This window comes from Rutidosis leptorrhynchoides, chromosome 3, assembly GCF_046630445.1.
Source record: "Rutidosis leptorrhynchoides isolate AG116_Rl617_1_P2 chromosome 3, CSIRO_AGI_Rlap_v1, whole genome shotgun sequence".
Classification (NCBI taxonomy): domain Eukaryota; kingdom Viridiplantae; phylum Streptophyta; class Magnoliopsida; order Asterales; family Asteraceae; genus Rutidosis; species Rutidosis leptorrhynchoides.
In genome coordinates, this window is record NC_092335.1 from 380,534,892 (window position 1) to 380,545,970 (window position 11,079).

General features: G+C 32.8%; 2 protein-coding genes across 2 annotated transcripts; both read right to left on the minus strand.

Moving 5' to 3' along the window:
* Positions 1-3,554: 3,554 nt before the first annotated feature.
* LOC139901305 (F-box protein At2g35280-like) lies at positions 3,555-4,274 on the minus strand. Its single transcript, XM_071884033.1, has one exon. It carries the CDS (start codon positions 4,272-4,274, stop codon positions 3,555-3,557), a length of 720 nt encoding a protein of 239 aa, XP_071740134.1.
* Positions 4,275-7,109: 2,835 nt separating this feature from the next.
* LOC139901306 (uncharacterized) lies at positions 7,110-8,365 on the minus strand. The gene is made up of 2 exons (XM_071884034.1): positions 7,732-8,365; positions 7,110-7,648 (listed from the first exon to the last, which is right to left on the minus strand). The coding sequence occupies exons 1-2, from the start codon at positions 8,363-8,365 to the stop codon at positions 7,110-7,112; spliced, it is 1,173 nt and encodes a 390-aa protein (XP_071740135.1).
* Between the last annotated feature and the right edge of the window lie 2,714 nt (positions 8,366-11,079).

The window sequence follows — 11,079 nt, forward strand, 5'->3', positions numbered from 1 at the left end:
AAATACAATAACCCCAAGGTAATGGTAGAAGAAAATAACTTCCTCCGGTGGTAGATGAAAAAGAAGAATGACCGATATGAAAGTTAAGAGTATATCAAGAATCAATACTGGATGAAGCATATTAACGAATGCTTTAAAGTATGAATTGGGGAGAAAGACTAGAAGGTGTGAGCTGTGGAAATAAAGAAACGAAGGGGGTGGATTTATAGTAAAAGATCAGACAGAGAAATCGAGATAGATTATCGCATTTAATCAAATAAGATCCTGATTTCCTTAATCGCCGAAGAACCAAATCTTATTGCAAAGATTTTCTTTAAATTCCATGAATTCCAAAAATCAATCATATCGGTTAAAACGAATATACGTTTACTCATTTCACTCTCTTGCGATAGCTTCACTTATACTCTTCGCGTAATCAAATTGTTTTACCTATATTACTCAATGATGATAAAACTCTATTTATCAACTCATATTCGTCATGAAAACATTTTTAAAGTTAGCCATGACGACCTCGATCAAATTTCGAGACGAAATTTCTTTAACGGGTAGGTACTGTGACGACCCGGAAATTTCCGACCAAATTTAAACCTAACCTTTATATGTTTCCGACACGATAAGCAGAATTTGTAATGTTGAATCTCAAAAAGTTTGGAACTACATTCATGTAATCAATTACCCTTTGACCGTGTTCGACGATTCACGAACAATTATGTGTATATAGATATGTATATATAATATATAATAACTGAAAACATTAACAAAGTATTTGATATATATGATACTTTACATGAACGTATTTGTTTCGATATATTTATCGAAAGAATTAAGAGATAATATCAAATGATTGAATTATCAGATACATTATGATATGATTACGAGCCAATGTTATGAGGTCCACTGTGATTTAAGAAATCTATTCTTTTTGACAATATTCGAAAAATGGTAAAGTGATCTATAAGTAGTAACGTGGAGTGTAAATAACTTAGATGTTGGATATCGACAAGTTAAGTAACTCGATATTTTTCATTAAGATGATTTCATACGTTTATTAAACCTTTGGACTTTATCCCATGCTTCACCAACGGACTGTAATTTAAAAACTTGAAACCTATTATGAATATATATAATTCTACTTTTCTAAAATGTTTTATGATATAACGATTTAAATTAATATTAAATATATTTATCCGCGTATTATACGTACATAGTTTTATACTTTTACTATACTTTAACTTTACCTTTACTTTACTTTTACTTTACTTTAACTTTAATAATTCACTTTAATAATTCACTATAATAATTCACTTTAATAATTCATACTTTAATAATTCACTTTAATAATTCATACTTTAATAATTCACTTTAATAATTCATACTTTAATAATTCATACTTTAATAATTCACTTTAATAATTCATACTTTAATAATTCACTTTAATAATTCAAAAATCTATTATAAATAGAATTAAATAGGTTTCATTATTTCATAGAAAGTTGAAAATATATTTCTCTAAACTCTCTCAATCGAATTACATATATATATTTACTTAGTATTATTTCAAGATATTATTAGTATACATAAAATACTACGACGAAGTTATATTCAGACGATTTCAAAATAAGTTTTCAAACGGGATAGAGCTAAGAAAATTATGGGTTATAGCTATGGAGGTTATGGGTATTGTTCGAGGGTATTGCTCGTGAGGTCAACCTAACGTTTATCATTTTCGTTGCGTCTACGTACTTTCCTGCAATATTGAATCACAATATTGATACGTGAGCATTCATATCTTATCTTTTATATATTAATAGTATATCCCTGACTAGTGCTCGAGTATATATGATTATGCTTGATTGTATGCTTAGTTTCGTCGTTAAATAGTTTATGATAAATCACGAATTTGATACATATGCTACTGAGATAAGGTATATGATATGCATGTCGTTGAAAATCTAAAGAAAAATTAATAACTTTTCATTTAGAAATCATGTGGGTTCGATGAACGGATTAAAAGATATGGTCAACTAAATTATTATTAATTTTAATATTATTATTAAAACGATTATTATAATTGTTATCAGTTGATGTTATTACTAAAATTATCTTTATTACTAAAAATTAATATTTTTATTGAAACTATCATTTTATTATTTTTATCATTTTTATTATCAATATTATTTAATCAAATAAATATGCGTACAAAGATATTTTTACCACACGTAATATAATTACATTAATAATACATACCACTATATTTTTATGATATTAAGTGAATTTTATAAATTTTATTACTTGAGATATATAAAAGTATATTTTTATCATATATGAATTTAAATATAAATTTTTATTTATTAATAAATGACTTGTATTATTTAGTATAATAAGATCTGATAAATATATTTAAATATATAAAACGACTATATATAAGTTATATAATAAACATGTATAGATTTTGTAAGTCATTTTGGGTTAAGTTGACTTTTGTTGACTTTTGCATGTCGGTCTCGAGCATTAGGATTGTGATACACTACGACTTGACCTAAATTGTTAGACAGATATTGACCAACATATAAATATATATACTTAATATAGGTTCGTGAATCCGAGACAAACCCTGCACTTGTTCAGTGCCGTCATATACATAATTGCTACGAAATACATTATTGTGAGTTTCATTTGTTCCCTTTTTAATTGCTTTTGCAATATATATTTTTGGGCTGAGAATACATGCGCTGTTTTATAAATGTTTTACCAAATAGACACAAGTACTAAAACTAATTCTACGTGGGTTTAAATCAAAAATATACCCTTAGCTTGGTAACATTAAACTACTTGTCTATGTACGGTAGGCGCGAATCCTAAAGATAGATCTATTGGGCCTGACAAACCCCATCCTGACTATGGGATGCTTTAGTACTTCGAGGTTATATTAAACACACCTGATCTGGTGTACTTCAGAGGGTAAAACATGAACGTTAAGGCTTGTTACCGGGTGCCTACAACTTATAGAATACTTTTATACACTTGCGAGTGTACGAATATTTATGGAAACTGAAATCTTGTGGTCTATTATTATTACGGAAATGATTGATTATGATAAACTAATGAACTCACCAACCTTTTGGTTGACACTTTAAAACATGTTTATTCTCAGGTATTAAAGAAATCTTCCGCTGTGCATTAGCTCATTTTAAGGATATTACTTGGAGTCATTCATGACATACTTTGAAAGACGTTGCATTCGAGTCGTTGAGTTCATCAAGACTAATATTAAGTCAATTATAGTTGGATGTAATATGAAATGGTATGCATGCCGTCAATTTTTGATGTAAAGAAAGTTTGTCTTTTAAAAACGAATGCAATGTTTGTAAAACGTATCATATAGAGGTCAAATACCTCGCGATGTAATCAACTATTGTGAATCATTTATAATGTATATGAACGGGTTCTTTCAAAGATGGAAGCAATAAGCTAATACTATGAAACCATAGATAAAATAATATTTACATTAAATAAGTAAAATTTATTACAAAATCTAAAATAAAACATTAATCTTATAGATATAGATGTCGTCTTGCAAGAAAACGCAACTCAAACGACCAAAAACACGACATGCATTCCGGTACTGTCCATTCAATTTCCCACCCAAACTTTGGAGAATAACCATTGTGGCCATTGATAAGGCAGCATGTTGCCAAGTCATTAAAAGGATGGCGGTTCAGTCTCCACATCAACGCATCGAACATATCAAATACCTTTATTCTGGTTGCAACCAACAAATTCGGAACTGACCATGGTGGGAATGTTTGATTAAGAATTTGTAATCCGATGTTCTTTTCCTCTATTTGGTGAAAGGCAAACATGACCAAACCATAAACATAACATGCCTCTTTAAGTTGCATGTTTGAAGCTTTTTCTAGAAACCGAAGCCCTATATTTATGTATTTACCATTAAAATAACCCCTAAAACCATAGCGAAAAATCGCATTAGGGTTTCCTAAAAGATAACAACGAAGGAAAATACGAACCAACTTAGGGTTATCCCAAGGTGAGATAGGCCACCTATCAAAGGAAATCCTTTTATAAACCGAAGGATCCTCCGAATGCTTCTTAAAGGCTTTGCAAACCAACTTGCATAAAAATAACCTGTCCGATGAATCCTGACCAACTCTAAATAAGATTTCCATAAGCGTATCTTGTGAAAGATCTAGAATGTTCTGTTGACGAACGGCAACATCGATTTTTTGTTTTTTTGCGATATGCATAACATCCATCTATGTCTTTTGTTCAAAAAGTACTAAAAAAGATGAAAATTTTCTAGTTTTGTGTTTAAAAAAGGTGTATGTGTACACACGAGAAGCTAAGTACTTGTTAGAGCCTGAAGTACCTTACTGTTACCAATAAGGTAAGACCTACAAGTTCATCACATCACACACTCCATTAATTACCTACATAATAGGGATGAATGTACCAATAAAGTAAGTTACCAGCAAAATATTTTCTTTTTTTACTATGGTATTTTTTTTATCTGTTGGATATAGAAATTACAACATAAATAAATTAAGTACAAGTTACTAGTACAACACTAACCATATATGCTCTCTATTTGAAATTTGAGATTATATTATATGTATCATAAGAAACAAAAAATCCGTCATCATCTTTAAAAACTATAGTTTTGGAATATTTTTGATAAATACAAAAGAACTAAATGACACACACTCTTTTGCAAAATATCCTTAATATTTCATCAGGAAGCATCATGATCATCAATTTGATTTTTATCTGTAGCAGCAACTAAATTATCATCGTCAACAATATCCCCATTCAAATCGTCTCTAACCATATCAATAGTCTCATTTCTACAAGTTGAGGACCTATCGGTGTGTCACTCTGCAAATGTGTTTCTACATCATCGATACAAATTTGTTCATCCATGTCAAAATTATATCTAGGTGTTGTCTTAATCACAACTTTCCAATCCTTATGAGCAGGATCTGCAACATAGAACACTTGTTGTGCTTGCGAAGCTCGGATATAAGGCTCTTTGGTTTGCTTCAGACCTGGAAAATCGAGTGTCGTAAACCCATTCTCATCAACTTTTATCCTGGAACCACTTGATATCCAATCACAATGGAACAAAACTACTTTCTTGTCATCACCATACTGCAACTCGATTATATCATTTAAAACACCGTAGTAAGTTACATCTCCCACAACAGGATCGTTATCTCTAGCACTCGAGAAGCTACTTGTTAGAGCGTGAAGTATAACTCCGCTATTTTGTGTTGTCCTATTCTTCTCTACATCTTTAATGTGAAATCGGAAACCATTTATGAGATATCACTTATATTTCTTTACAACCTCATTTGGACCGATTGCCAATGTCTTTATATCACTTGTGATTCTGTTATCCCCACAACTAGCCATGTCCTCATCAACCTGATTTGAGGCAATTTGTTTATAATAAGTTTCGCTCAGTTATATCATCACTACATTATCGTAATAAAACTAGCAAAAATAACTTACGTAATCAGACAGCCACTCCTCAAACTCCTGACTATGTAAACGTTGAATGTCACGCTTACGTTTATTCTGATTTTGATGACTAAGAATATTCAGATGCTCTCTGCAATCAAAGTAACAAAAAGAGAATAATGTACATTATCGTCAAAATTACACAATGTCATATACAAAAATAATCTCATAACATAGTAAATTTAATAACGTAACTTACGTTCGTAAGAAATCTATTTCACTAAAATTGAACAACACATGTGAGTGTACAATAGCCAAAGTGTCATAGCCGAGTTTTACTACGTTTGTTGCACCAATTGGTCGACCATCCATACAAAATATTGGTAAAACAGTCTCATCACCACCATCATCATGATTTCGGCCAGTCTTATTATGTATGGTCTCGACATCACTGGCTAAATACAGAGAACAAAATGACAAACACTCTTCCGCTAAATATCCTTTGGCAATTGAACCCTCGGGTTTACTCTTGTTTCACACATAAGATTTTAATGTACCTAAATACCTGAGTGTCAAAAAATGTTTATATCAGATTCAAAAAAAGTTGTATTCAAATGAGTATAATTTACTACAGAATAAATGGTCACCTCTCGATTGGATACATCCAACGGTAATGAACAGGCCCCCTAATCGGGCCTCTGAAGCTAGATGAACCGATAGATGAATCATGACGTCAAAAAATGATGGTGAAAAAATCCTTTCTAAATCACAAAGTATTTTTCCAATATATTTTTCCATCTTACATAAATCAGTAGGTTTAAGAACTTTTGAGCATAATTGTCTGTAGTACCGACACAACTTCATGATAACAGAACGCACATGCTTAGGTAAAATACTTCTTATGGCCACGGGAAGCAACTGCTGCATCAAAATATGATTATCGTGACTTTTTAGTCCAATAATTTTTGGAGGTTTTCCCTGAATGCACCTAGAAATATTAGCTGCATAACCATCTGGCACTTTCACAGTTTTAAGCACATCACAAAATGTTTCTTTCTCTTTTTTATCCATTAAGAAACTTGCAGGAGGCAAATACACTTTGCCATTTGATAAAGGTTGTGGATGAAGTTCATGTCTAATACCCATTTCTTCAAAATCACGACGTCCTTTTAAATGATCCTTGGTCTTTCCATCTATATTCATTAACGTTCCAATGAGACTGTCACATACATTCTGTTCAGTATGCATTACGTCTATATTATGACGTATTAAGTTATTTTTCCAGTATGGTAATTCAAAAAAGTACTTCTCTTCTTCCAGTTATATGGTAAGGATGGGTTATCCTTCACAAGATTTCCAAATTTTATTTCAAAACCTTTCAGCTCTGCAAGCACTTGTTCTACTGTTAAGCAACGTGGTTGCCCTTCATGTTCTTCTGTGCCATCAAAAGAATCTTTATCCATACAGAAAGCATCCAACAATTACAACCAGCGACGATGTGCCATGAAGATATCTTTGTGGGAGTTTGATAACCGTATTGACCTGGTTTCCTTATGGCATAAAGGACAAGCTAATTTACCTTTAGTGCTCCAACCCGATAAATTCGCATAAGCAGGAAAGTCACTTACTGTCTATATCAAACCAGCACGCAGTGTGAAGTTACTCTTATTTGATGCGTCGTAAGTATTAACTCCAGTATCCCACAACTCTTTCAACTCATCAACTAGAGGTTGCATATAGACGTCTATATTATTACCTGGAGCAAATGGACCGGGTATAAGTAAAGTTAGGAATAAAAAAGATTTTTTCATGCACAACCATGGAGGAAGATTATATGGCATCAAAACAACAGGCCATGTACTATGTGAAACACTCATGTTTCCAAAAGGGTTAAACCCATCACTCGCCAAACCAAGCCTCACATTACGAGGTTCTTTATCAAATTCACTATTCTGATAATCGAATGTTTTCCAGGCTGGTGAATCTGCAGGATGTCTTAATATACCATCTTTCGTACGACTCTCTTCATGCCATCTTATCGACTCGGTCGTTTTAGGCGACATAAACAATCTTTGCAAGCGTGGTATGAGTGGAAAATAACGCAACACTTTTGCACCAACCTTCTTACATTCATAATCACCATCATTATCAGCTTGTGTGGTTGACTCATCTTCAGAATCATTATTAATTTGTTTATATCTTGAGGTCTTACATACGTCACACTTAATTTTGTCCTTGTTTTCTTTCCAGTACAACATACAATTATTTGGACAAGCATCAATTTCTCATAACCAAGACCCAAATCTCTTATTACCTTCCTTATTTCATACAATGAATTCGGTATGGAAGCATGAGGGAAGGCTTCCCTAATTGTGTCAAGAATCATGCTGAATCCTTTTTCATTACATTTTCCAACACACTTTGAATGGAAGAGTCTAACAATGAACGAAAGAACAGAGAACTTACAGCCGGGATATAATTCTTTCTTTGCATCTTCCAATACTTTATAAAACTTTTCAACATTTAAGTTTGGTACAGTCAGATTTTCAGTTTGTCCGATATCATCATCTTCATCTTTATCTTCATCTTCAAAAATATGGAAGACGGATTGGGCCAATCCTTGCATATCATCTTCAGCATCCCACATTGGTGTATCATCTGGTTCGAAAAACATAGTTGGAATTTTATAACCTTTGAAAAACCCGTCACATAGCAAATGTGTTTTAGCCTGGACCCGATCAACCCGTTTGTGATTACCGCAATGTATGCACGGACAATATAAATGACCATCTTTTCCCTTTTTAGAGAAAATACGTTCTATAAATTTGTCAAGTCTTTTTTCGTATGCAGGGGAAGATCTACATAAGGACATCCAAGTCGAGTCCATCATAGACCTGTATTCTACAAACACATTTAATTGGACATAAATTAACGTTGTTCAAAATCAAAGATTGTAAGAATTAAAGGGTATTGACAAAGCGTATGAAACAAAAGAACTTAACCTGGTTCAAAATCAAAGATTCAGAATTAAGGGGTATAGACAAAGCGTATGAAACAAGCTGACCCAATTTTTCGATGATTGCAACTTATATCTTCAATTACGTATTAACTGATTAATAATCGATGATTGCAATTAAGTTATATCTGCAAACACATCTTCAATAACTGATGATGATTGCAATTATATACGTACGATGTTATTATAATAATAATAATAATGAAATATGATGATTTTGATACATATCTAATAAGATCTAATACGAGTATAAGTTTAAGATAAGAATTCAAATAGCGTTAAGTGTTTATGATTTAATGTTTAGGATCTAGGGTTTATCGTTTAGGGTTTAAGATTGTGATGCCCCGTACAAATCCATGTGTACAGATCATCAACAATAGGTCCATTACACGGTTACAACACTATATATGTTTTAAAACAAGTTTTGCATTCATGAAAAGATAACGTTTTTATCAACGTCAAATGTTTTACAAAAGATAACGTGCTTCTACGAATAGAGAGCATTAACATAAGTACGTGACACAATGGTCATTACAAAACCATTGTTCAAATGTAACATAAGTTGTGAATGCAAAGTAAAAGTTCCAAGATTGAGACATCTCTCAACAATGCAGCAGAAGTCTAACACAACGAGTCTATAACAGCGGAAGCAAATCGTCTAAGCATCTGAGAAATAACATGCTTAAAAAGTCAACACGAATGTTGGTGAGCTATAGTTTGATTGTAAAACAACAATGTAATGTAGACCACGAGATTTCGTATTCAAAACAGTATCTCAAATCCGTATGATAAAGTATATGCTTATCCGTGGGCACCCGGTAACTAACTTAACAAGTAATATAAATATCACCCCCTAAAAGTACACTTGGAGAGTGCGTATGTTCTCGAAGTATTAAACAACCGTTAAATGCTAGCGCGACTAGCCCGAGTGGGGATGTCAAAACCTATGGATCCATATCTAAGATTCGCGTCTATCGGTTCAAAAACCAATAGTTAAACGTTACCGAGCTAAGGGGAATATTTGTGCCGTTATATCACCCACACATATATAAAGTTTAAGTACTCGTGTCTAGTATGTAAAACATAAAAAGCGCATGTATTCTCAGTCCCAAAAATAGTAAAGTAGAAAGGGAGCTATAACTCACAGTGAATGTGCGGTAAAATCGATACGAAAACGTAAGCAAGTAGTAAGTCGGTCCAAACAAGTAAGTTGATCGATCCAAAAGATCCTCAACCTAAGTCAATGGTTGCTAAGCCAGTAAATCTTCCCAAAAGGTTTAAAAGTACGTAAGTTAAGTCTTAAGCATCATCATTATCATCATCTTACGTAAAAGATAAAGTAAGTTTTCAACAAGAATAGAGATCGAAACAAAGGGCTGAATTCGGACAGCTGCTACGACCTCTATACAAACTGAAAAGACATGTGGTCAGTGGCCAAGGCTCCGTATGTGAGTCCTCTTACCGCTGTCAAATTTTCAGATCCTAACACAATTTCGTTTGACCGTGGCGACGGTTCAAGCGCGAGTAGGTCAGAAATTTCAGCACGTCGTTACATAGGCGTAGTGATTTTCGGAAGGCTATAAATCCTAAACCGTATATCGGATTTAGGCGAGTCTTAAACGAAAAGTCATCTACTCAAACCGAAATATCTGAAAATCAACTTTCCAGAAGTACCAGGAGTCTGATCAGACCCTGAAAAACAGTAAACAAGTGCTACGGTGGGTTTCTTCATGTTTGATGCTCATCACGGATCTCATCCTTGATACATATAAGCCTCAAGTGTACAACTCTTGATGTTTTAGCATCACTTTAACCAAGTTTCAACCGTCAACACACAATGTCAAGACTAAGAAGAAATAAAACTCACTTAAGAGTTTTAGAAGGATGATGAACCAAGGTTACATCATGTTCTTAGTCTTAACACAAATACAAGTTCTATTCAAGATTAAAGCTACAATCTTTGATTCAAATCAAGCAAGACCTTAAGTCACATAACTTAGATCAAACAAAGTAATGAAACCCTAAGCTAGAAAGCTTGGATCCCTTAACAATAATTATGAGATTTCGAAGCTAGAAAGCTTGAATCTTTTATATTCTTGGAGATCTTTAAAGTAAAAATCTAGATCTTCAAGTTTCATGAAGATCATAAACACAAGTTTTTGATCTTTTAACAAAAATAAAGTGATCTTAAGCTACAAAACTTAGATCCAACAAAGTAATGAAGATTCAAAGCTGAAACAACCCAATCCATTAGTTAAACCGACCCATAATTTTTTTTCCTTATAATACATTAATATCGTTCACATTTAGGTCCCAATTATGTTTCCAAAAACATCTTTAATACAATAGTAAGTTTAATAAACTTTAAAACATTTAATACATAAGTTAAATAACCAACAAAACCGAGCATGGTGATTGGGGGATACGCTACCCAATCCTAATAACTCTAAAAGCACATCATCTATAGCAAACTACGCGAGTCCACTAGTCCCCATGCTTACCCGAGCCACCGCCTCCATGCAAATATATAAAAATGTAAACAACGAGAGGGTAAGCTAACGCTTAGTGAGTGAGAATATACTACA

What these genes read in the sequence shown, in the direction of transcription:
- LOC139901305 (XM_071884033.1), bottom strand. Translation starts at nt 4,274, where the DNA reads ATGGATGTTATGCATATCGCAAAAAAACAAAAAATCGATGTTGCCGTT.
- LOC139901306 (XM_071884034.1), bottom strand. Translation starts at nt 8,365, where the DNA reads ATGGACTCGACTTGGATGTCCTTATGTAGATCTTCCCCTGCATACGAA. An exon ending in TGTCCAAATAATTGTATGTT is followed by an intron (nt 7,649 to 7,731) that starts GTACTGGAAAGA and finishes ATGATTCTGAAG; the next exon opens with ATGAGTCAACCACACAAGCT.